This window comes from Chelmon rostratus, chromosome 5 (assembly GCF_017976325.1).
Source record: "Chelmon rostratus isolate fCheRos1 chromosome 5, fCheRos1.pri, whole genome shotgun sequence".
Taxonomy (NCBI): domain Eukaryota; kingdom Metazoa; phylum Chordata; class Actinopteri; order Chaetodontiformes; family Chaetodontidae; genus Chelmon; species Chelmon rostratus.
In genome coordinates this window covers 19,892,028-19,918,345 of record NC_055662.1, presented here as the reverse complement: position 1 = coordinate 19,918,345, position 26,318 = coordinate 19,892,028, and the positions used below count along the sequence as shown (strand labels likewise).

The window sequence follows — 26,318 nt, the reverse complement described above, 5'->3', positions numbered from 1 at the left end:
AAAAGGTTTTACACTTAAATGACGCACATGTTGCACTGTAACAGCTTGTACTGTCATGGGTAAGAAAGGCAATCTGTGGACAATGCATATATACACACATTTGGTTTGCAATACTTTGATTTTCCACCTTTTTTTCATGTGAAATTCCTATTTACAGGATTCAGACTCAATAAGTGTTTGGATAAAGTACCTTGAAGGGGATGAAATTGAATCAGTATATCCTTGTGGTGTCACTGTTTAACATGCTGTGTGCAAAGCAGCACAGGTGGGTTGTAATGAGGCATGCCGCGTTTTTTTTTTTAACAAAGAAAATATGAAGAGCATGCCTTAACAGTAAGAGGCATTGCCAAGTGACTTGTTAGTATGCACCTCATTCAGCCACCACAAACTGTGCGTCAGCCATGTGGATGAGTGAAACACTTTATTGGGGGAATGTTCAACCTTTTTTACTGAATAAAAACACCACTTCCTCTCACATACAACTACAGTAGGTACAGATTAAATAAGGCACAACACCCAAGAGGAAAGAAAGGGCATTTAAAACACAACAGATCTGCCACACCTTCAACAGAGCATCCTGTTATTCTGTTGGCAGAAAAATAAAAACCTCATTGACCTGAAGGAAAGTTTATCAAGGACTTTACACATAGACAAAAAATAATAAGATAAAATTGACTGGATTTGTGCCATTGGAGGGAAATCTCACCTGCCGCCGCTGTGATGGCAGACCGCTGAGACAGCCTGCTCACGGTTATGATGAAAGGTGTCCAGATTTACCTTGAGAAGCATTTCACACTGAGGCCGTTTAAGCTTCCTAATGCTCGATTGCTACCGTGTTAGAATTTGAATTAAAGGAGGAAGTCTTCAAAAAGCTCTGTTTAATTTCAGGGTGACAACTCAACGTGATCTTGACTTCAGATGTACGAGGCAGCCCGGTGGTCAGGGAAACGCGACCTTGTGGTGTCCACAGGGTAATCCGGGTGGTGTTTTCTAGGTGAAGGCCTCTGGTCCAGCAGCCTAAAACACCCATAGTAACTGAACAATAGCAGTCCATGACATGTGGTAGCCCTAAACTAACACAGGCACAATTCCACACATTTATAACAGTCACCACTACAGTTAGTGTACAACGGTTTCTGATTGCCTCGGCAGACTTCCCTTCCTGCAGTGGCTGTGGAGCACCTTCGGATGGCACCGTTCAATCCCAGTGCCCCCATCTCCTCAGGCAGGCTTTGTTTACTGGAGGGCACGTCGAACCTCGATCCAGAGTTTATTTAGACATATAAACTTTATTTTTTCACATAGAGTCTTATAGAGTTCGAGTTTTACATGGAAAATACGCTTTTGCATCTTTCACATCCCATCATCAAAAATACAGGTATACCTTTTCTTCAGTGTCTACAAACGTTACCAGCGTGAGCAAAAACCTTTAAAGCCTCAAAACACACTTTCTGTTCTGTCACATAGTGGCAGTCATTGCAACCAAAAGCAGTCAATTTAAAATGTGTTCAATCTAATTGCAACATAAAGGCAGTAGTGGGGGGAGGGGGGGTGACAGTGTTTGAAAGGAGGTGTCATGCTGCAATAACAGATTGCCTTAAAGCACCGTTCTATCAGTCGGACCTTCATCTACAGGTAGGGTAGCTTTCACAGAAAGCAGTGATATAGTATTCCACTCACTGGTCAGTAGCTTGTTTGTGTATCTCTGCAGCTACGGTGCCAAGTCAAACTCTCTGAACAGGAACGGGAACATGGTTTTAGAGTCCTCGCACTAGTCTGAAGTGAAAATGTCTCGTCCTCTCCGACTGACGCAACAGGGCCGCGCAGGGCCTCACTGTTTATGATTCATTAAAGTTTTCGTGTAGTCCTGTAATACATTTTTCAAGGGGGACTTGAATTGCAGAGTTCTGGGCGTCTGGACTCAACGTTTGTCGATCTCCGAGTGATGATCGTGCTTCCTGTCCCGTCTCCTTCTCCCAGGAAAAAAAGGACTGTGCGGCCTGGACCGGAGCCGGCGTGCTCGTTAATGCCCTCTCTGTGTGTGTGTGTGTGTGTGTGTGTGAACACACACCTGGCAGCGCTCGCTCACAGCTTGATATCCTGTGATTCTGACATCTTGGCAAGTGTCTTTTTGACCCGTAGGGCTGTGAGGCGGGAGGCCGGGTTTTGGGCCCAGCATTCTGTCATCAGCTTCCCCATCTGTCTCAAACACTGAGGAGATACAGATTGATGTTAGGTAGGTCATTCATATGTGTGTGTGTGTTTGCGCATGCACGTACGTTAGATCACTGAGGGGGCACTGCCCCCTGGTGCCCCCTCATGGAGCAGATGCCACATGCATATGTAGCATACTTTGACATACGTTACCTCGTCACTGGTCCATCGATTAGGAAAAGATGGTCGTAGTCTCTTGATGCAGACCACCTCTCTCATGTCTTCATATGAGGGGTCTGTAGGAACTAAATCATGGTACGGCAACTGGTACTCCTCAAGGATCCCTAACAACACACACGTCACAGAAGGAACATTTTGTTTGTGTGCTGTTTGATAGAGTCTGATGAGTTCAAACTAGAGCCCAAAAGTTAAAATGAAAGTACAGGTTTAACGTTTCCTTGTAGTCTGGCTTTTAGTTTAGAGTTTATTTACCTCCTGAGACGCAGCGCCGAGCGATCTCCCAGAGAATGAGCCCAAAGCTGTACATGTCGGCCATGATGTACGACTGAAAGTGACTTCTGTTCAGAGTCTCGTCCAGAACCTCCGGAGGCATGTAGCGCTTTGTGCCGACTCTAGTGTTGGGAGGGATGTCTACCTCGTTGGTGTCGCTGCAGAGTCAAGAGATCAAAGCAACAATTTTAAATTAAAGATGAATTAGCCATGCACATAGCTGAATCCTTTGAAATGACAGACGTGCAAATGACTGATAATTTATGAACATTTCCTCTGCCAGGGCTTAAATTCAGCAAAACGTGGATTTAAATCGAGACTGAAAGAGGAATATTTTAACACGCTCACCTGATAAACTTGACTGCCAGTCCTAGGTCAGCTATACAGCAGGTCCCGTTCCTTTTCACCAGGATGTTCTTACTCTTCAGATCCCTGTGGGCAATGGCAGGTTTGCCCTGGGTGCCAAAGATCTCGGTGTGGAGGTGACAGAGGCCCGACACAGACGAGTAGGCCAGTCGCAGCATGGCTTTGTTGTCGAGAGTGGTTGATTTGAGGTAGTCGTACAAAGAGCCATTTTCATGGTAGTCGGTGATTAGGTAGAGCTGCGTCCAGGAGCCAGTTCCTTTAATATCTGCAGCTATAAAGCCTGTGAACGGAGAGTCGAGTCAAAGAACCAGTTTATTCTCTTAGCTCTGATAATGAAGGCAGACATTATAGACACATAAGTCTGTCCAACTTTTGTTTGTCGTGAGCAAAAGTTTAACTTTTTTTTTTTTCTTTTTCAGGCTGTACTGTACCATTGATTTAGCCTCATTTAACATGTTAATCTTGTTGGCAGTTGCCTGATTTGGTGGATTTGATGACCTCGAGAGTAAAGCAGGCATTTAAAAGCAGGCGCAGCACCGACTGTGGAAGGCAGCATTATGCATCGCAGCATCTAGCCTGTCTTCTAGTTTACTGGCAAGTGATCTTTTGCCCCACTACTTAATTACAATGCATCTTGTGGTGTTTAATTATGCAAGCTTTGGTTTGCAGTCTGTTGTTGTCTACTTTATAATTTGCTGTGGTGTACGCTCTCTTGGCTATAATTGATCTGTTTTGGCACTCACTGCAGTGTGGTGCAGAATAGTTACAACTGGACAAACAAAAACTAACTCCTAAACTCGTCCTAAAAACAAACGATTGCATATTTTAATTGTCTTTTTTTTTTTTTTGTACTTTTTGCTACGAAACTCAGACATGAAATTAATTATTTAAAGAAGTCATCTATGAACATACCAATTCATATGTACATCCAATAAAGCCCAAGTAGACCATCATTTAGGATTGATTTTAAGCACTTAATTGAAGCACATGCAATTAAAGACAATTAAAGAGACAGACATATAGACTGATGCAGAGGTGCACACACACAAAAAATAAGACTAGAAATCAGTAAAGCAAGGGCAAAATATTGGAAGAAGTAACACATGAGAGACAAGCAGGGACACCGAACACCAAAGACAGAAACAAGTCTTACCCAGTATGTTCTCATGTCTCATTAAGACGGTCTGGTAAATCTCAGTCTCTCTGAACCAACTGGCCTCCTCAGTGGTGAAGAAAACTTTAACAGCCACCTTTTCTCCCCTCCATCTGCCCATCAGCACCTCTCCATACCGCCCCTTGCCTATCTGCTTCACCATCTGGATCTGCTTGGCTATCGTTCTCTGGACCTGAGGAGCAGAAGATGGAAAAGGGTTAGGTTTAATGTAAGATTATCCCTGAGACTACCGTTGGTGTGTGTTTTGCATGTTTCAGCACATTAAGATCCTTATATTTTAGGATAGAAACCCCATATTAAGGTTTAGTGGGCCTCAGATTGATATAGAAGCCCTCCAGCAAAATCAGGAATAGTGTTTTCACAGTTTGGAAAGTCACCCGCTTAAAAATAAACACTCATATCTTATTGCATGTATCGAATCAACCATCACACTCTTCCTATATGGAAAAACATGAGACAAAATCTAATCAAGTAGGATCTCATGGGCCTTAATGTGTCCATATAAGAGATCTGTGGAGCACCTCTCTAATGTAACAGGTGTTTGGCTGCAATGTGCATGTCTCACCAATAGAGGGAGCCCTGAGCCAGAGCCAGAGCTTTGTGACTGCTCTATCAGGTCCTTCAGAGACTCTCCGGGGGGAATGTAGGTCTCATCCTGTTCCAGACCAATACTGTACCGGGGACGAGACTCCTGACGCTTATACCTGTAAAAACACAGAGCTGTTCAGCGCACCCTCTTAAAAAAGAAAAGGCCGAAAAAATAAGTGCTGTAATTTACGCTGTGTATTATCATCTTTGGGTCTTTGTAGAGCGGTGCAGTAAATTCTAGCAAGGATGTGTTTGATGGTCACATGAAGTTTACCTGAAGTAGCAGAAGACAATAATGGCAGCCAGTATAATGCTGCACACAGTGACTGAGATCAGCAAGGCCATGTGGTGGATCTTTCCATCAACGTAGACTAGAGAGGGGACGATGAAGAGGTGAGAAAAGGTGGGCGGGGTGGTGAGAGAACAAAAGAGACGGATAAATGAAACAACGTCAAAACAAATGAAATAAAATCAATAACATCTGTCCTGTTCCACGCCTCCGCTCTTTTTGTCATTGATGCACGATAACGTAAAGAATGTATGAAAAGTTTTCTGCTCAGGAGACTTAAAGGACCAGTGTGTAACATTTTAAGTGGCATCTAGTGGTGAGGTTGCAGATTGCAAATGGCAGGAAAAGAGGGCCGTGGTAGCGCCAGGACAGATGAGGGACAGCGTCTCCTCTGGCAGTGGTCTCTCCCTCTCCTCTGCACCGTCTAGGCAGGCAGGCAGGAGAGAGACTGAGCTGCTTTTCAATTTAGCTTGGAGAGTCAATTCTGTGACACTACTCACCATGGACTTGTCATAATAATCATGTCAAGCCAGTTATCGTGGTCAGTGATGAATATGTATGGTCAATGAGAAAGTTTCAGAGCCTCAGAGAGCGTCCCTGTCCTGTAACCATAGTGACTGACTCTCACTCCTGCCTGCCTGCACAGAGCGGAGATGGTGACGTTTGTCTGTCCATGCGGTGTCAGTGTCCTCTTGTGTGCCTTTATTGGTTAGAAATTTGTTTTTCACTGCAAGAAAAGTTGCAGTTGCATGAGCCTCACGGTCAACACGTAAGTGCTGGCAGACATCTTTTTTCTCCTCAAATCTTAATGAATTAGAACGTCAAAAATAAGAAAGACGCTTGATACAGTATTTGGTTTGTCTGCCCCGGGCTACTGTAGAAACATGGCGGTGCAACATGGTGGACATGGTGGAAGAGGACCTGCTCCCTCTGTAAATATACAGAGCTCATTCTAAGGTAACGAAAACATGATTCTTATTTTCAGGTGATTATAAACTAATGAAAACATACTTATTTGCGTTTCTGCCAATAGATCCCCCTGAATCCTACACACTGGACCTTTAAGCTGAATAAAAAAAATCTAATAAAACATCTGATATCTCTAATAGAAGGGAAAAAAACACGGAAGGAAATGGAGAAAACAGTCATCCTTACGAGTCACATGGAAGAACGGGTGTACAGTAAATCAAGTACAAATCATATTTCAGTCATCAATTTTTCATTTTGTTCTGGCACACACTCTTTTCCCACAGGGCCCCCAGTCAACAGCGAGAGGAAGCCCTCAGCCTAGTCGATGAATTCTCCTCATGATCCCCTATGATAGGGTTTCAGATTGATGACTCTGCCCTCGGCGTCTGCTGTGGCTTGTGATTTCCCTGGGAATCTAGGCTTACTGTCTCTCAAATACACAAAAAGACTCTCACGCTCGCACATGGAGTATAGTGTTGTGCACAGTGGAGACCTCTGTGTTCTCCTGACACCCAGCAGCTTTGGCAAGCTCCAGGACAGTTTGACAGTAACTCCCACTGTCTCCCCCACTTCAGCCGACTTGGACTCCCTGACAATGTCGTGATGTCTCTATCTCTGAATCCTTTGTGCTGCAACACCATCAGTCACAGTTCTTGGCCCTGTCTCTATCATTGTCTCTGTCACCTGCCAGCCGGAGAACAAGCGGCTCTTCAAAATCTGTCTTGTGTTTCATGGGGAAGAGAGAGTCGTGGAGGGATGAGATGCGACGGATAAACTTACGAGGCGGTTTGAGCGGTGGCAGTGTGGGATGCAGGTTTTTGTTACAGTAATCTTCGTCCATGCAGCACTCTAGCGACCTCCTCAGACGCGAGTTCCCGGTGTCCTGAAACACAGAAAACACAGTGATTTTAGTTAGTTTCAAAGCAATTAACTGATTGGTTGATCGGCAGAGATATTCAGTATCATTAAATCGGCATTTAGATGATAAAATATGGAGGACATGCTTTTTTTCCTCTGTTTTATGTCACAGTATATTGAAAATCTTTGGATTTTAGAGGGTTGGTTGGACAAAACAAGGATTTGAAGATGTTACTTTGGTCTCTGGGAAATAGTGATGTTCCTTTTTTTATTATTGACATAATATTTTATAAGCTGTAAATGTAAACTATTTATCAGTTAATCAGCAATTAAAATAATCGTTAATCAAATAGTCCAATAAAGGGGCTCACAAATAGTTTATACTGAATATAATCATCAATCATAATCTGTTCACTAACCTTTTTGTGGTCTTTTTCCATTTGAATTAAGTTTTAAAATGAAAGTTTTGTACAGATCTGAGACAGAGGATGCCAAAGGGAGACATCATGTGGATTGCAATGTCACAGTCATCTACTCACCCGACACTGAAACTCTGATCCGACCAGGCCCAGGCAACCTGCAGTCTGGACCCGTACCCCTCCCTCCTCCTCCACCATGGTAAAACAGTAGCCATCCGTCCTGGAAAACAGCGTTTAGCCACAGTGAGCAAAGCAGCCGCTAACATATCGTTAGGAAAAACGTATCAGCGTCAACACTGTGAATGCATATTTGCAGGTGCACATACTGGTCAAATCACAAACAAACCCATGCAGCCATTATAAGTTCAAACTTCAGGACAGTTCTGAGCGTTTCTCCACTCTGCACTGTACCTGCACGTGTTATTGGTTGAATCTTCAGGGCAGTGGTTATAACAGTGACACGACCGCAGTCTTTGGGGGGACGCCACAGGAGCCGTGCTGCCACTGGTCTCCCTCCCACTCTCCGCTGCCTCCTTATTGGACGCTCTCAGCAGCATGCTGTCCAATATATTGCCTGGCAAAAAAAAAAAAAAAGAGAAAGCGGGAGAAATTTAGTTTGGTAGAGAGACAGGAAAAATATCACATTCATGAATAATAGAGAACACATTTTCACAGAGGAAAGAGCTCCAGCGCTGCTAAGGTCAGGGACTGCTGACAAATGTGTGGACTCCTGCTGCAAGAGGGTGTTTATAATAGAGAATATCTGCAGGTATTTGCAGCCACACGCTCCAACATATGAGGAAAAGCCTGTGATCTCAGCAGACATTTCAAGACGCTCTGCCTCGATATACTCGTATAGTTAGATATGAAAGACCAATGCATAACCAATGGATAAAACACAAGGTGAAACCTCTTTACTGCTCGTGTACATCCCAGTCAAAAAAAGAGATGAAATGAGTTTAAATTTTTTAATGATGCTAACACTTGCTGCTTATGCTGCTCCTGTAGCATTTCATTAGCAAGCTTGTACTACTTCAACGTTTATTGTGAGCCGGTGTTTAGGCTTCACTCTGTCCGTGTTTGTGAGGCTTGCAGGTTTACTGCTGCAGTTTGTGGGATTTCACTCCTGTGACTCTGCCTCTGCTGTTCATCGTGTGCATTTCATCCAGTCCAGCATCCACCTGCAGGCTCCCCTGGGTTGGAAGTTTAATATCTTCACTCCCCAGTCTCTGCTGTGCTGGTGTCTGCTTTCGGAGCCAAGACGGCAAATATCAACTCTGTGCATGCTCTATGTTCGCATGATAAATCCATTCCACATGAGCTGGCTGACTCAGCTGAAACAGAATCGAACTTCAGTGGTACGGACATCAATCTACTAAAAAATAAAATCAAAGAAAGACAGAAAATCTGAGAAATGTGCAAAAAAAAAAATAAAATAAAACTCCCAAAAAAAAAACCTTCGAGCTCGACCATCCTGTGAAATGTGTTTTTTGTACTCTTACGACGATACGGCTCCTGAGAACTAGAACGAAGCTGTTGTGCTCCCTACTTATCCTATTTCAAAAGAGCACCTGTTTGTCACTTGAGGGAAAAAACGATCACGGAAGTGTCTTTCCTTCACGGCTTTTAAGATTTTCATTCATTCCAGCATGATCATTGAGACCAGATGTTTAACAGCTGCACGCAGAGATAGTTCTTCCTCTCTGAAATAAACTACTAGCAGATACAGAATCTGCTCTCCTTCTCCTTTTTCAACCTTTCGTTCTCCAGTTTTGTTTTTAAAGCGGACGCTTCTCACCAAGAATGAGAACCAAAAGCACGCAGTCAGAATGTATGAACCAATTATGTACTTTTTTTTTTAAACTGTCCTCACAGTGAAAGTGATGAAAACCTTCATAGAAATTTAAAGAAACACAACAAAAACTGAAGCTGCTTCTGGTTTCCTGTCGGGGAAAAAAGTCTTTTAATCTCTTTCTCTCTTGCACAAATGGAGGTGTGACGCCTGGTCAAACTGCTGGGCACTTCTCATGGGTTTTACTTTTTCTTGTCGGGGGAAGAAAAGCTGGATTATTGTCAAGTGCGACAAAAGAACAGAAGTTTTTCAGCACGTAGTCCTCATGAAAAAGCGTGAGGCGTAAAGGCCGATGATTACAACCCTGATTCCCCAAAAGTTTGGATGTTGCGTGGAGCATAAATAAAACAGAACGTGATGACTTGCTAATTCTTTTTTTGACATATACTCAATTGAAAAACAATATACAGACAATTAATTTAATGTTTGACCTCATCAGCTTCATTGATTTTTGTAAATATCTGCTTATTCTGAATTTGATGCCGCAACACGTTTCAAACAAGTTGGGACAGCAGCAACAAAAGACTGGGAAAGTTGTGGAACGCTCTAAAAACACCTGTTTGGAACATTCCACAGGTAAACAGGTTGATTGGTAACAGGTGATAGTATCATGATTGGGTATGAAAGGAGCATCCTGGAAAGGCTCAGTCGTTCACAAGCGAGGATGGAGCGAGGTTCACCACTTTGTGAACACATGATCGTAAGTTACTACATGGACTCTTTGCGAAACTGTTGTCTGTAAACACAGTTCGATCGCAAATGATTGCAAATGCCCAACCTCGATTTTTGGAATCGAGGTTGCGCATTAAAAGGCTGATCCAAACCTCACCTCTGAAAAACTAATTGGAGTAGATGGAAACTTGAGCGTGTGCAGCATACTGTATTTTCAGGGTGGTTGTGTGCTGTCAGTCAAACGTCAGATAATGGTGGTATCTTCTCTTTCATCTGAGCCCAGCTGTCTTTCACAAAACATCAAAGAACTTCCTCTAGGGATCGACACTTAAAGCTCCCTAATGTACTGAAACACACACACAGACGTATGCACATGTGCTTCAAAAATGTCTCTTTCTCCCTTGATTTATTTCACTGTCTCTGGCGTTTCATGCGCTCAGCTGTCAACGTGCTGCACTTGCACTGTTTGAAGTTCATTAATGCAGTTCCACAAAAGTGACAAAGATCTAGTGACACAACTAATGTTATTAGAGAGATTAACTGCTGTAGCTTGTCAGTTCGGATCTAAAGCTTTGATTTTTCTCCTTTGTGTTACAATCAAGGAGCAAATGCTGCTCAACGCACGAGGCGGTTGTGCTCGTTCATCTTATTCGTGTTGACTGTGATAAATGTGGCCGCGCACGCACAATTAAGAAGCCCTCTGATGTGAGCCGGCGTTGGTTTTCTAACCCGTGGCTGTCGTACAAAGTCCCGTTTTGTCTGCCTTTCTTTCAATAATAAGGAAAGTGTGTGCAGTATTAAAAGGATGCAGCGTTGCTTCATAATGTGCTATAAAGATTTTTTTAATTACACGAGTGAAAATATGAATAAAAAAGTAACTTTTAAAAAAGCACAATCATTTGTCATCGAGCAGTTCCCCTCTAAATGTCTCTCTTGTACACACTGATAATGTGTTGACAATGCTGCAAGAGAGGGACGGAGGGGTTTAAAGGGGTCACATTAACAATTGACCGATTTGAGAGAAAGGGAGCGAGGAAGAGTAGGAGGGGGAGAAGAAAGGGGGATTAACAAACGAGAAGTGACAGAGCTGCGGGGAACTGGTGGGCAGTTTAGCAGCACACAGAGGGGACAGAGCAGAGGCCAGTGGCCTTTTCCACCCTTTCTCTCACTCTGCCCCCCTCCCGCCCATCGCTTACTCCATCCGTCTCCTTACTGCTCACTCGCTCGGTGTCACGCTCCACGCCAACCTCCCTCTGCCCCTTTCTTCTTCGTCCCATATCTCTCTCCTCGGGCCGTCTCTCCTGCTTCTCTCTTCTCAGCCTTCTTCTCATGCCCCACCCTCTTCCTCTTCTTATCTTGCACTTTCTTTGCCCTGTCCTCACTCTGCGAGTCCACTGAATAGTCATGTGAGGTGCTGCTGTGCTGTTGACAAAACACAAAGCCTTTCACATCCATCCTGCACCTGGGATCCCTGGCTACTGCTCTGCGTGTGTGTGCGTGTGTGCGTGTGTGTGTGTGTGTGCATGTGAGAAAGACAGTGGGGGAGAGATAAAAGGAAAAGCCACAACCGAGCAGAATGTTGCTTAATTCATTGATGCTTCTTGCACAAATCCTAATTGGAGTCTGAGGTGTCCGACCCAGAGCTGACTGGATTATCTGCTTTGAAACCAGCAAACACTGCAGGATATCTACGTAACAAAAAGTATTTTACAGAAGTTTCCTTTGCTGTCAGCTAGTGCAACATACAGTCTTTCTGTGCATCTGTGATTTTTTGAATCACATTATTAACTCGAAGGGCCTCAGCCAAGGCCAGCAGTCCACTCTTCTATGATGCAAATGCAGATAATTCACGTTTGGATGTAAGCAAGAGTTGCGTGACATGTGTGTATTAATGTTTCCATGGCAATGCCTCAGCTTGAGATAAAAGCGCCGTTACAGGTGTGGCGATGCTGCGGTCGTCCCAGAGTGCTCCACAAGTGCAGTTTTCTGGAGAGCAACCATCTACTGGATTGCAACATCTATGTCATTTTGCAATGTTAACGAAAGCGAAAAATAATTTGTGTGTCTGGCCCTTGATTCAGAGTCTCCCATGGCCCATGCTATACCCTGAAGTTTCATGAAAGTCATTGCAGTTGTTTCTCCATTATCCTGCTGACAAACACACAAACGGAACAGAAAACACAACGTCCTTGGTGGAGGTAAAGGAGGTAGCAGTGGCTCTACAGTTCCATCTTTTCTCTTCTCACATAATATTATTATCATCAGTGGAGTCACATTATCCTAAAACAGTGGCTGCCTTACGGCTCTCTGCAGCCTCCTGACTCTGTGGAAATGTCAGGCATGTGAGCGAGTCATCTGAGGTAATCTCTATCTACACCTCATCTGCTATTGCACTGCTTCATCTTAATGAGTTTTGTTCTTGTGTTGTCTTTGTCTCCTTCCTCCGTCTACTAAACCCTTTGGACACAGAGACTGCTGAGTCTTTCATTGGTCCTGAGGTAATGGGCAGTTTTTCTATGAGCCTGTCCCATCTGCCTGTGGGAGGGAGAGTGACCAAGGCCAAACACTCTGCAGTTTGAGAGAAGACTCTGACCCTGTATGTTACTCCAATCTTATCCCTTAGAAAGAAATATTCTCATCGCAGAGAAGAAAATGTATTTAGTCTGTAAAATAGCACAAATAGATTCAGGCTGTGGAGAAAAGTGGAGAAATGGTCATAAAGTGCTTCATAGAGAGATGTGGCAGCTTTTCATAATATCTTCTTAGTTTCGGGGGGTCTGGTAACACAGGTGAAGGAATATGAGAGCAAATGAAGAATAGGAAAATATTGCTCCTGGCTGTGAGGTGCAATCCCTGTAAAAACCTGCACTGACCAATGGGATCTCCAGTCCGAACCTTGCTAAGTACCACCAATGTCACAACACGCTGCAAGTCAAACGATTTGTGCTCAGAAACTGGCCAAATTTCCGAGCACTTCACCGACACCATAATTGTTTCAAGCTCTTTCACCAAAAAGGCCTTTCAGATAGCAGTATGAGCTCTCAGGTCTCCCCTATAGCCATTTTTCCAGGCTTGATGGCAGGATATAGGGGCCACTGTAAACACACAATTAACAACCGTGGCCCCACAAAGCCCCAAAAGCGAAAAAGGCCTCTTTTCAACAGATGCCGCTTTGTACGGACTGAAACACAAAAAGAAAGAAGAAGAAAGATATTCAGAGAGACGGAGGGGACGGCAGTGAGCGAGAGGGATATGGTGCATGAGACGGGAAGACGAAGACAGGAGATTTAGAGGAGGACAGACAGACAAACGGACAGGGAGGAACAGAAAGAGAGGGAAAACATATTCATTAGTTATCCCGGCCATGTCAAACAAGGCCTACCAGAAAAGCCCTTTCACAGAGCCCGTGTAAACACTACCCGCCTCCCCCTTCCACTTAAGACACACTCATTTGACAACACTGCTCCCTTCCTGCCCCCTTCTTCCCTCTAAGTAGTAGTTCATCTTGCTGGTGTTTGACAGTGCCGTCGGTACAGCAAAAGAAACATGGAAGGTGAAAGGTTTTTTTTCTCTTCTCTCTTCTCTCTCTCCCTCCCGACCTCCATGTGCTTTCAGTGCCCGGTCTTATCTCCACGTTCTTCTTCCTGTCAGTGTTATGATGAGCCGAGCCATCCCACATGTGCAGGAATGTCTTAATGAACCCCACTTTGTCATCTGGATGCTGGGAAGCTGAGGTCGCCTTCTCGTTGTTTTGGCTAAACTTACTCTGAGTCATGTGGCGAGGCTCCCTCTTCCCCTCTCGCCGTTTTCTCGTTTAATTGCTTATATGACCTTGATAGCTTTACACCACGACCAATAATTCATGAAACGTACTGATGCAGATAAAAAAAGAACTGCTTTATACCTTATTACACTTCTAATTTCTCACCGAAGTCGGATCAAAAGGCTGTGCTGGACACTGGTATGAAAGCTGGCTCACAGTCACACAATATTATAGCTTCTGTTGTAGGTATTGTTGCCTCGAGTGCAAGAAGCAGTCATGCATCATTACTCCTCCACCTCAACTAGTCCCTCTCCTACAGATTTCTTACACCACCTTGTGTCTTTCTTCTCCCACATCTCAACACCTCTTTATTCATGCACTCTCCTAAAACTCACATTTAAATTCTGAAAAAAGGTATTTCAAGCACAAGTAGACATATAAAAGCTCTAAAAACTACCTTTAATGTAGGAAGCAATATGGCAACTGCCGCTTAAATTTAATTAAATGATTACATCAATGGATCAATCAGCCCTGTCAGAACACCTGTTCAACAACCAGGACTGAGACAACCACCAAGTAGCCAATCATAAAAGATGGATGCAACGTCAGGTGGCTTAGACTGAAAACAGCTTTTAAGAAGCTTAATTTAGCAACACCAGCAGAATAAAGCTAGTGAGAGTTGGGATAAGTGAAGCTGCGGGAGCTGCTTTGAGTCCTTCTGTCCTCCAACACAACAACATCATCAACAGCCCTTCAAACATTCCTTCGTTTCACCCTGATGAATGACGCAGTAATGAGCCGGTGCCAGTCTCTGGTTTTACAGCTGTCATCTGCCAGCTTTGTGCTGCGACCAGTGGGGTGTGTGTGCGTGCGTGTGTCCCCTTTTGTGGGGATGAGTGACAGGTACACAAGGATTCCGGAACTCCGCGCTCATTCCAGAAGGCCCTCAGCGTTCCCTTTGGAATACAAGGAAATGATGAAACGGTCCTGTAAGGAGGTGTGAGAGAGCAAAGCAAAGAAAAGAGGGGAAGGATACCAGCTGGCCTCTTCATCAAAAGCTCCTTTGCTCCTTCTCATGGCCATCTGTGGGCTCCTACTTATAACAAAACATCAGCTCACAGACCCTGCGCATGCGGACAGATCATGGGGCTGCAATTCTGATGCTGCTGCTTCAAATCTAGCTCTTAAACTCTGATTGACCACATGCTGCCACCTAAAATTGATTCGTCAAGACCAAAACTAAAGGGCTGGGCAAAGTATTTTTCTGTTGTTTCCTGTCTGTTTTTCTGCTGTATTGTTGCAGGTAATGTTGAAATCTAAGGAGCGGAACATCGCTATGGCAACAATGGATTCATAGAATCCAGAAACTCCCATTTGTTTCCCATTTATAGACAGTGCTGTTGAATTTCCTGCAGATGTAATCTACCACTTACTCTGATTTCCACAAATATAAAATGACATATGTTGTGAGCCATACATATCACCCACCCTCGAAAAACATGAAAAAATGAAATCAGTTCATTGAGGCATTTTGCTCAAATGTAACCATGAGAATTGCTCGCTGATAAAAAAAAAACAAAGTTTATGCATTTCATCATATGCGCAACGTAGGTGGAAAATGTACTCCATGTCTTTGCAAACAATTCCTGTGGAAGAGAAATGAAGCTGCAAGACGCATTGGTGATCTCCTGCAGATCCCTTCAAGCAGCTGCTCTTCTCTGCCACCAGACAGATGTGTATGTCACAGAGGAATGCTTTACCACATGCAACGGCGTACAGAGCAACGCAGCACGTACAGTGCCTGTCACAACATCTATTTAGTAGTGTAGGCCATAGAAATACATTCTATTGCAACACAAAATGCTCAATTTACAGCCAACACATTGTGAAAAGACGAAGAAAAGTGCCCCTCAGAAACAGCTCGATTTGATCGGAAGCAGATATCAAACAGGTTTTAATAACTAGATGTTTTTCTCATCTGGGTTCATTACATTTGCTGTTACAGCAGAAAAATAACCAGAACCGGTGTCATGAAGCTCTCCAATTTCCACACGCAAACACACTCAACCTGTCAAACTCAATCTGCACAAACCAGCAGTGCCAGTGGTGGTTTCTTGCCCCTACTGTCCGAAAAGCCTATTTCCTCTCCCTGCCGGTGTGCACAAGTTCTACAACAACTTCCAAACAATTTGATCCTAACCACAAATCAGACATGAGATCCACAGCCTTCAACATGTGGTTTCTAATGCAAACTCATATTCACCCAAAAACACTTGAAACCGAACATTCGAGATCCAGTGACTGAATCCAGCATACTCGGACCATGATGCACACCCATCACGTAGAGTAATAAGTAGCATTAGGTTACAACACGCACACACACCCTCACGGTCCATTCAAACTTGGCAGCTATTTTTACCATATTGGATCTGCTATTCCTGTGATATCATCATGTGACTCATTGTTCCATCATGGTGGTATGCAAAAATCATGCCTATAAACTGATAAACAATAGCCACACACTCGCCAAGTCGATCGTTGGCCGCGGCAAATATAACAGCCCGAGTTTAGAATTCCACACAGACACCCACAGTGGGCGCATACACGAGCAATTAAACACACACACACACACACACACACACACACACACACTCACAAGTGGTTTTGAGAAATGGGTAATGATCGGATAGCAGAGATACGCTGCATTTTTGGGAGATGCGATCCTTCGCTGCTAGAAACAGGGGGGTGGAAGTCTAAGCATATGATGTCACCTTTTTTGTGTGTGCGTACAGTATGTGTCTGTGAGTCACAAAAAAAAAGAGACAAGAGAAAGAAGAGAGAGAAACTATTGAGTACAAGCATGCTTTTCAGGTTTTCAGTTTGCAAAAGTTAGAAAGGTTTACGAGACACAGTTCAAAAGCATCTTTAAAAACTGCAGGTTTAACTGTTCCATTAGTGTGCACACAAAGAGCTGGACTACAGCGAATGCTCAGATTAAGATAAGACTTTGATTAAGGTGTTTTCATGGTTCGCAGTAACACAACACACACAGTAACCCAGGTCAAGCTGTTTCGGTACAGGATTTTGACGTTTTTGACCCTGGTAAACGCAGATATAAAGAGCACCTTGACACGAGCAGTTGCTAAAGATTCTAGTTGTAACATTTGAGCTGTTTCTCTGTTGGCCCCAACCATCACTTCACACTATCTGAAAGACATGAAGCCTCCTGATAAGTGGAGAAAAATCTCTAAGACCAAATCACAAGTTCAGTTGCCCTTGACTTTGAACTTTTAGAAACCCTCTGACTTTGATGAGAATTTTCAAAGGCATATTACCATTTTCCTTTTACCACTACAAACACTTTCCCAAACCATTTCACACTCTGTTCTCTCCTGGACTGTGGTGGCAAATAATCAATTAAAACACTGAAATGCATAAAGTTGTTTTCTGACTTTTGGCTTGAGGTGCTTAGATTAACTCATTCTCAGGTGTTTTCTTTACAAAAAACTGTACAGCAGAGTTTTTTTAGTCATTTTGATGCCACTTGTTGCTCCAGCCTGGAGTTACATCCATCCACAATCTCATTATAACAAAACAAGAGTTTTGGTCATTCGTTCTGCATTCACTTCTGTTCCAAACTGCATCACCACCGCTTACTTCCCAATGATTTCAACTCCCTCCGGCCACAGCCTCATCCAGTGCCGCCGTTTAAAGTTACTTAAATTTAGAATATGTGTTAAATGTTGTGGATCCCAGGATCTGTCGAGGGTTTCACGAGTATCACGCCAAGTCTGAGTGTCACACCGGCAAACACAAATGTGCGTTACTGCTGCTATAAATGGTTTAAGCCTTGACAAGATCATCCTGGCTGGATTTGTATCATGTAAAATGCTGCTCTGCGGTTCTGACACACAGCATGCATATTAAAGTAAAAGCTCCACTGAACACACACACACACACACACAAATGAACACACACAGGCAAGATGTGTGTAATAAGATACCAGAAACTATAATTTCTCTTTCAGGACACATCTCGCCTCGGTTACAGCAATCAAAACACTCTTTGTCAGTTAGCGAAACACACACACACACACACACACACACACACACACACACACACACACACACACACACACACACACACACACACACACACACACACCACCGTCATGCAGAACTAACAGCCACTGACAATGATTGCTTGGGCTGAATGATAAATGAATACAATCTGAATTTGAGACGTCCGGCACTGAGAATGGGAACAAATCTGTGTGTAGGTGAGTGCCTTGCTGTGTGCCTGTGGGAGTGGAGAGAGTGTTAGTGTGTGCGTAGGTTTGTGTGTGTGTGTGTTTGTGAGTGGAGGGACGGCTGATGGTGTTAACATTACAGCTGCCATGTGTTTATTTCCCAGAAATCTGGTCTGTGGCGTCTCAGTCATCTCCACAGGCTTAAACAGTCACTTTCCATCCATCTACAGCCTGTGTGTGTGTGTGTGTGCTGTATGTGCGTATATGTGCACACACGCGCTGTATGTGTGGGAGTGTATTAAAGCATTTCGCTTTAATGTGGGTATAATGTGTGCAATGTGTGTATTTGTGTTAAATTCATGACAAGAACACTTCTCTACATGTATCACTGTGTGAGTTCTTGCTTTGTGTGTGTGTGTGTGCGCGTGTGTGTTTACAGTCGTATGCGTCCCACTGTCTCCTCCGTATGATTAGCTTCCCATTAACTAAGTCACATATCACCCATCAGTGGCTCCAGGCCTCCTCTGTACTATCTCACTGGACAAACATGCTGTCAGCTAGGCCCGTTCACACGCGCACACACACACACTTGCACATGCACGCACACACACTACATCCACTCCCATCTGGCCAGCCATTAGGTACCTATCATAGCGTATGATGATTGTCTGTATTGCAAAGCCATTTGGTTAAAAGTGGGCACACTGACATCCACAAATGACCCTAAATTACAGCCTGTGAATGTATTCATTTTTCACTGCCACATTTAAAGCAGCCGATCCACTCACCTCCCTTCCCTCACTTTCCTTTCCGTGATTAACTAATGCACAAAATGATAGCACCTTTGGTCAGGTCATGAGTTCATGAGGTAATTTATTTTAGGTTCGCACAACACATGACAGCATCATTTAATAAGCCGGTAAGAGCAATCTTGGCCTGAAAACAGTTAAGATCTTGGTCTTAAAGTGCTATATCTGAACGTTAAAGAGGCCCAGATTCCACATGAGGACGCAGAAGGATTCAGTATGTGGTTAATTTAGTCAGAGTGGAACTGTTTGGCTGAAACTTTATTTCCTAAAGAAAAAGGATTTGCACATTTATTGGAAAAATTCTTGTAAAAAAAAAAAAAAAAAAATTGAAATATAATCTCCTTTTCTTCAGCAGCTCCACCTCTTCCATCTATATTGAATATCTCTGCCTGTCTTGACTCTTAACACCAAGTCACACGCCAAAACCAGGGCGCAGTAACTCTCTCCCAGCCCCAGTCACCCTTCCCCATCCAAAGACATTGTTCCAGGGGCTGAGAGCGGGCGGAGGGGCGGATATTATGGGGAGGGGGGATGCGAGTGCATGGAAAACCCTAAGCCCTTCTAGTCCCCGCGCACTGTGGCTGTGACAGCCAGCTTTGCTCTGCTCTGCTTCACCTGTTATCTGTCCATCACTGTATTGTGTTGCACTGTACTGTGCCGAGAGCTCTCAGCTCACACAATCGGAGTATTAGGGCTGCACTTACAACAACTACAACAACTTCACTTTTTAAGATCAAATTTTAAGTACGACTGCTGCTCTTAAACCATCTCAATGCCAAGTTCCCCGACAGCCACTGTACAACAGTTAAAAGCTTGCACACAAAAAAAAAAAACTGCTGTAAATTCTAGTGCAACAGTGACAGCAGGTCTTCAGGCAATTAATGTGACTAAACTTCTGTTGCAATTTATCAAGTAAAAGTTTGCAATTATTTTCAGAAACTTATTTTTCCTATGCAGTATACTGACTGAGGGTTCAGATGCTGGCTTCTGTGCCCAAGGACACAAAACAAAAAGACATAAACCATCTTTTCTGGTCTTTTTTTCGGATAAAATGGTCCCAAAAATTCATAGTTGCTTCTTGTACATGCTTACTTTACACATTAAATCAATTCCCCTTGTCTTTAAAATGGCTAAATGTACACAGTCACAAATACAGACTCTTAAAAATACAGCCTCTTCTTTGTATTACAAAAATACTCAAAGTTCTTCCACACACACACACAAACACACACAAAGACACACACGTATAACTTCCCCTGCTCCAGCTGTGTCTTAAGAAGTCAGGGCCAAACCGGTAATCTGACTGGGATAGAAGTTACTGGATCTGTATCCATTACAGGATGTAATACCCCTCAGTCCCAAACTCTCCTCACTTCCCCTTACCTTCCACCTTTTAGAGGTCATCTCAAGATCATTTTTTTTCCCCTCGAACACACAACACAAGAGCTGCGCATATCAGGGATTCTTCTATATGTCATTGCTTTGTCACCACTTTATCCTCAGCTCCTGCCACTGCATTGGCCTTTCTGCCTTGTTAACCCTCAACCTGCTCAGACACTGCCAGGGGCAGACCACAGTTTGTGGCCCCCGGCCGTGTCGAAGAAAAGGTTTCAGACATCAGGCGTGAGTTTACTTTAGGACACCAACGATTTGTCTTTAACAACCTGCAGCAACACCTTACCTCTGTGTTTCAGCTTTACAGCTGGCGGATCAGCGCCTCTAATGAGGTATCTGTTTCCAGCGAGGGAACTGAACACATCCTGACAGGAAGCTTCGAGACAGAGGAGTAGAAAGTGCTACCAGCAGTTCGGTGCAGTGAGTCAGCTCTCACGCCTTCAGCTTCTCTTTTCTCAAAACCGCTTTTCAATTTAGAAATGTCTCAGTCAGCTTATCGCAAGAGGGGTAGTTTCGTCAATGACTTCCTGCGAGATGAGCAGCTCTGAATGGACTGAGCCGAATGCTTGTGAGGTGACGAGATGCAGCACTTGCGGGTGACAATGAATGCAAATTATAGAGCGTGTTTCTGTATGTGTGGTACCTGCACGGGCTGATTTTCTCAAAAACTGACATCAGACACCACAATCATCAACATCTGGTCTCATTCACACCACGAGAACAGAGTTTTGAATAAATCTGTCCATGTGTGAAGAAAGCATCCACCCAGTGAAGCCTGAAATTATCAAGTAGGTGTTCAGTGACACACACACACACACACACACACATGCAGAGGAAAGGATACAGCACACATATTTTGCCAACAACTTTATGAAAACTGAAAACAGATCACTGTAAAATGCGAGTTCGAGAGTGGTGCGACACATTCTCAGTCGTCAGAGAACACGGTGTCAAACGCGTGAGGCGATTATTCTGGCTTGAAATCGGGTAGGTGTTTTAGTCTGCTAAAACAAAAACCTGACAATCTGCAGAGAGCGACAGAGTCTCGTTAGCCGGCAGTGACAAAAGCAAAGCAACTGGCAGCGCTTTGACTGTGACAACTGATACAGCGGTGCTTATTTCCACCAAGGACAATGAAATGTAAGCTATCACGCTCACTGCTCACTTCCCAGAACTCACATTGAAGGCTGCAGCCTGGCGTAGGTGGAAGGTCACAGAAGATCTGTGCGTGTGTGTGTGTGTGTGATTTATAAAGTGTGCATGAGTGTGCACATTCCCTATGCTCTCATTTCTCCATGAGGAATAATGAACACATCGTCCTGTGTATGTTTGCTGCAGAAACAAAGGCCTAGAGGTGCTGCAGGGCAATCTGTGACCTTCATGAAGACACAACACTGAAACTGTCTACTGCCTGTCTAAAACCTGTAATGACTCCAGTTCACCTGTGGCTATAGGACCAGGAAACACTAGATGATCAAGTCTAGACTTCCATTCACTCCACCAAACATCCGTGTGCTGCTTTAGAGAGGGAAGAAACAGGGAGAATACAGCCAGGAAAGAGCAAACAGAGGTACGGATCTGTCTCATAAATAAAATCCTCTCTGTCTACCTGCTCCATCTTTTTTCCTTTTTCACAAAACAAATATTTGCCTGTTGAGTCACAGCTGAACCTATTGCCAGGACAATCAATCATCTGTGTGTCAACCAATGAATGAGCCTGTTGCTGGTCCAATCAATCATCTACGTGTCAACCAATGAATGAGGCTGTTACTAACAGGCCTCGGGCGAAATGCTACTTGAATACAGTTTGAAGTGCTTGAGCACATCTGATTCGACTTTAAAGCTGTTTGTGTTTCAAATTGGCTTTGAATTGCTGGGGCCAAGTGTGGTCTGTTAAAATGGAAACATCCAAGCCGAAAAAATTAAACCGTGCACTATTTGTTCATCTTTTCAGTTTACAGTCAGGAAACTGTGGATATGCTCTTATCTAGGGAAGCATAGCGATATTGCTGTAGCATAAAAATAATATCTAATTGATAGATATGGAGCAAAGAGAGTTCAGCTCAAGCATTCATTTGGGAAAATAGGGTTAAGGCCTGACGAAATCCGTCCCCAGAATAATAAATGAATATTTTTGATGAGTATTCTTCTCAGATCTGGCGGATCTCAGGAGGGAGAATTTGTTTCACTAGCCTACAGGTGGCGCTCCAATGCTACATTGGCATTTAGATGGACTGAAATCCAAGAAATCTGCACTAATTGGAGATTTGATCTGTGCACCAAAACAAAGTGTACGAGAAAGCTGAAGCTTAAAGATAAATGGAGGGAAAGAAATGTAACACGAACTCGATATTAAACGAAAGACAGAGTGTGAATGACTTTCTGGAGTGGGACACAAACAAGAAAGAAAAAATCTTGGTAGACGTCCAACTTTATGTCACGTTTCACATATGTCTTCTTCTTTGGCAGCTGTTCTGCAGCTTCTTAGACAGGGCAGTCAGTGTTACCGTGCGTCTGAAACACTCCGGCAATTTTTATGTTTGTGTCCACGCGTACTCGTGTGCGCAGTTGCTTAAATGTTCACGGCATTCGGAAAGACTGTTATTCCTCCTGAGGCTGCGCTTCAGACGATAACAGCATCTGTGAGCGCAGAGAGTAAATCAAAAGATAAAGTAACACAGCATGGACTCCGTAGGAAAGCCGACTCAACTGGTGACAATGACAGGAAAGATGGACGAGAGAGGGAGAGGGGATGACATGCGGCCAGAGGTCGCGGGGCGACCTCGGTGCGAGGTATGAGCCTCTGCTGGCTTAGCTTCAGGGGTCCCAGCTGAAACAATCTGCGACGCTTTAAATAGACCAACAATAAAGAGAGAAAAGAAAAATAATGCACAGGCACTATCGCTCATCAGAAATGCTGTCTGAGCCTGCGTTCTGTGTTCGACTTTACAGCGCACACATTGAAATTCCTCCTCCGACGAAGCGAAGATGATCTACAGAGCTGCAAGGTTAGATCTATATGTGCGAGGAAAAGAGCGCGTCAAACCTTAATGACACACATCACAGCACTGAACATAACAGACTATTAAATCTGACACGTTCTCTCTCCAACACCTCGCCAATCACACTCCAGATACCAAACATGGTCACAGACAAAGCGGCTGATGCGGCTAACGGTAACAATGTGGGACCATGACAGTATATCTCTCCGTGTGTTTGAAGACAAACACGCCGCCACTGGAGGCGTGCAACTGAACGTCAGAGCGGCTACAGAAGCGCTCAGTCGGTGTGAAATTGACAAAGTGATCAGAAAATCAGTAACTTATTGCACTCTTCAACTTGCAATAACTTAAAACAGCTTGAACATTATCTTCAAGAGGTTGCAGATTATTTATGATTTGAAAATCTGAAAGCAATCATGCTCTATAATAATGTTTTGTCTCAGATTCACTTTTATCAGTCTAACAAGACAAAACACAGAGCTGCACAATCCAAATATTATGGTTTGGCGACAGGAAAATAGAATGAAAAACCATCTTTTTTTTAAGGTGCTGGCCTTGATAAAACCTACACATCCAGCTGGGGTTAACATTAAACATCACATTTAACATTAAACATGAATGATTCCCTGATGTAAAACAATGTTTAAGATCGTGTGTACATCAGAGCTGATCTCTAAAACCGACTGTCATCACGAGAGAGACACGGCATGGCAGAGCACAGATTTAAGATGCAACTTTTAAAAGCAACACTCATCCAAAAAGCGTACGAGCAAGACTCAAGATGGGAAACACAGAGTAGAGAAACAAAAACACTGACAGAAAGGAGAAAAGAACTGAACAGCTGAAGTTCAGAAAGAAAGTCTAGCAGCTGCATCGGAGCAACTTCAGAGCAAAGTTTAGTAAAAACAGCAGCAGTGCGGAGGGCAGCTGGAGGAGCTCACCGTTGGCTTGAGCGTGGAGAGAGAGCAGTCCGAGCAACAGCAGAGGACTCCGGCTCCAGAGGCACAGGCAGCGCTTCAGCCTTCCTCCCTGCACTGGCATGGTGGAGTCTGCCGCTCCGCTATTCTCTGCTCCCCTCTTCAGTACACTCCACACGACAGGATCCGCCACTCACACACTGCCTCTCCCTGCGAGAGTGTGTCTGTATGTGCGGGAGGGGGGAGACAGAGAGAGAGAGAGGCAGAGATACAGAGAGAGAGAGAGAGGTGGGGAGGGGGGATACCGGCATGCAAGCTCCTGTATGTGTGTGTGTCCACCGCAACGTGAGAAAGTCCACACCACACAAAACACACCAGCGGCGGCGGCAGCAGTTGCAGTTGATTGTCCTCCGACCCGGTCTGACAGTAGCAGCCCAGCTGAGAGAGAGAGGGAGAGGGAGAGAGAGAGAGAGGGAGGCAAAAATGGGGAGTTTACTTCACTTGCCTAGTAGGGAGGGCTGACCCGCTCCCACACACACACACACACACAGGGAGGGAGGCCACGGGTGGAAAGAAAACGGGGGCAGGGAGCAGACGGGAGCGAGATGGGGTTTAGCAAAAAAAAGTAGGAGGAGGGTGAGGAGGATATTGAAAACAAGCAGCAGGATCTGAGGGATTCAGCGCCTTTAACAGCTTACAGCGAACGCTTTCCACTTCTCATTTTCTGCAGGAATTCTTTGAACGAGGTGAAGGTGGAACGAACAGTTGATTAAGGCGACACAGACTCTAAATATAGTGTTTCTGAGCAGTGGACAGTTGAGCAACTGCTACACTGTAGATAAATTGAGCAGCACTCTGGAAAAAACACTCCAGAAAACATAAAGAAAGAAAACAAGCTGTTTGTGTGTGAATATCCTAACTGTCGATATTTGATAAGGTCAAATCCACCAGCAGACTGCTTAATCAGGCTGATATCTGGCATTCTGAGCTCACAAAAGAAGCAAAAATGCACGTTTTTTTTAGTACAAATGATTTTCTGTGATCAAGTGAGTAATACATTATTATTCAATAAATGCTCACTGGGACCAAAATTTCAGTAAGTTTATAAAGTTTCGTTCTCTCTCAGAAACAAGGAGACGCTGCTGTCTGCTGACAGACGTTGGTGTGAAGTGCACTCAAAGTTTTTTTTTTTCACTAAGTTTAGTTTGATTTCCTGTGGACATTCAAGTTGATGTGCACTGCAGAGTATAGACATACTCTAGCAAACATAAGTGTCAAATAAATGTTATTTCAGTTCAGCAATTGTGTCTCATTGTTATTAAATTCCTGTATTTCATCAGGTGCAAAAAAAACTGCCTGGTTGACCATTTAAGTGGACAACTAATGCTGTAAAAAAAAAACAAAAAAAACACCTAGTGCATTCCCTCACCAGCAGCAAAACTAGTTACGAGCCAGGGCCCACTTCAACTGTGCTAAAACTACAGTGGATTTCAATTAAGATAATAAGATATATGATATATTCAAATCGTAGTGCACTCATGTCCTTATGTCTGCAGACTGGAGCAGACGTATGCAAAACAACGCTTTAAGCCAAAGGACAACCAGTCAAAAGCATATTTAGTACCCTGTTATTAGTCGCACCAAAGACATGAGATAATGGTATTTTTTCTTACAAAACTACAACTAATTAATTTGGAAATAAGACACCTGGACTTCAGAAAACCTGCAACAAAACGTCTCATCTCACAGCGGTGTGCTATTAACAAATCAGGTAGCAGGCAAAGACACTTTAAAGGAGCTGTTAGAGATTACATCACCCTTGCCTGGAGCTGTTATACTAATAAATAAATGGAAAGAGACACTGTAATAGACCATTTCCTTTTCAGCTATCCTGTTGCCTGTGAGGCCTTTACTGTAGACAATACCGCGCGTCTATATGTGTGCTGAGAACACTTTGCTTTAAGCAAAAAGCATGATAGGCCTGAAACAGCACGCACGCACACCCCCCACACACAAAATGCTGATTTCTAAGCTTGGAGGTTAAATAGACTGGGGGCAAACAGTTTTTGTTTTCGCGTTAATCCGTCTCGTTTGTAGCCGCCGCTGTTCTTTGCACTTCCTTTCTTTCTCACACTCGTTCATGTTGTTCATTAGCGACAAAACAATAGGCGGCCTGGCTCGCTCGCTCCGCGATGAGAGGAGAAATCACTTCATAAATAAACAGTCCTGCCCTGGTCCTGCCCTGTTCTTCTCCTGTCTGCCCTCGTCCCCTCCTCTCCGAAGCCCCTTTCCCACACGAGCCTCAACATCCAGCAACTGACGGTCCTGTCAA

The 26,318-nt window shown here is 43.9% G+C and overlaps 1 protein-coding gene across 2 annotated transcripts; it reads right to left on the bottom strand.

Moving 5' to 3' along the window:
- Positions 1-433: 433 nt before the first annotated feature.
- On the bottom strand, positions 434-24,155 carry bmpr1ba (bone morphogenetic protein receptor, type IBa). Of its 2 annotated transcripts, none has more exons than XM_041938019.1 (11): positions 24,011-24,155; positions 7,739-7,901; positions 7,448-7,547; positions 6,831-6,933; positions 5,067-5,163; positions 4,770-4,908; positions 4,184-4,376; positions 3,013-3,310; positions 2,647-2,822; positions 2,368-2,498; positions 434-2,211 (listed from the first exon to the last, which is right to left on the bottom strand). In XM_041938019.1, the coding sequence occupies exons 1-11, from the start codon at positions 24,108-24,110 to the stop codon at positions 2,086-2,088; spliced, it is 1,626 nt and encodes a 541-aa protein (XP_041793953.1). In that variant the 5' UTR covers positions 24,111-24,155; the 3' UTR covers positions 434-2,085. The 2 variants fall into 2 exon arrangements, with proteins under 2 accessions (XP_041793953.1, XP_041793954.1); XM_041938020.1 differs by lacking the exon at positions 24,011-24,155 and adding an exon at positions 20,354-20,442.
- Between the last annotated feature and the right edge of the window lie 2,163 nt (positions 24,156-26,318).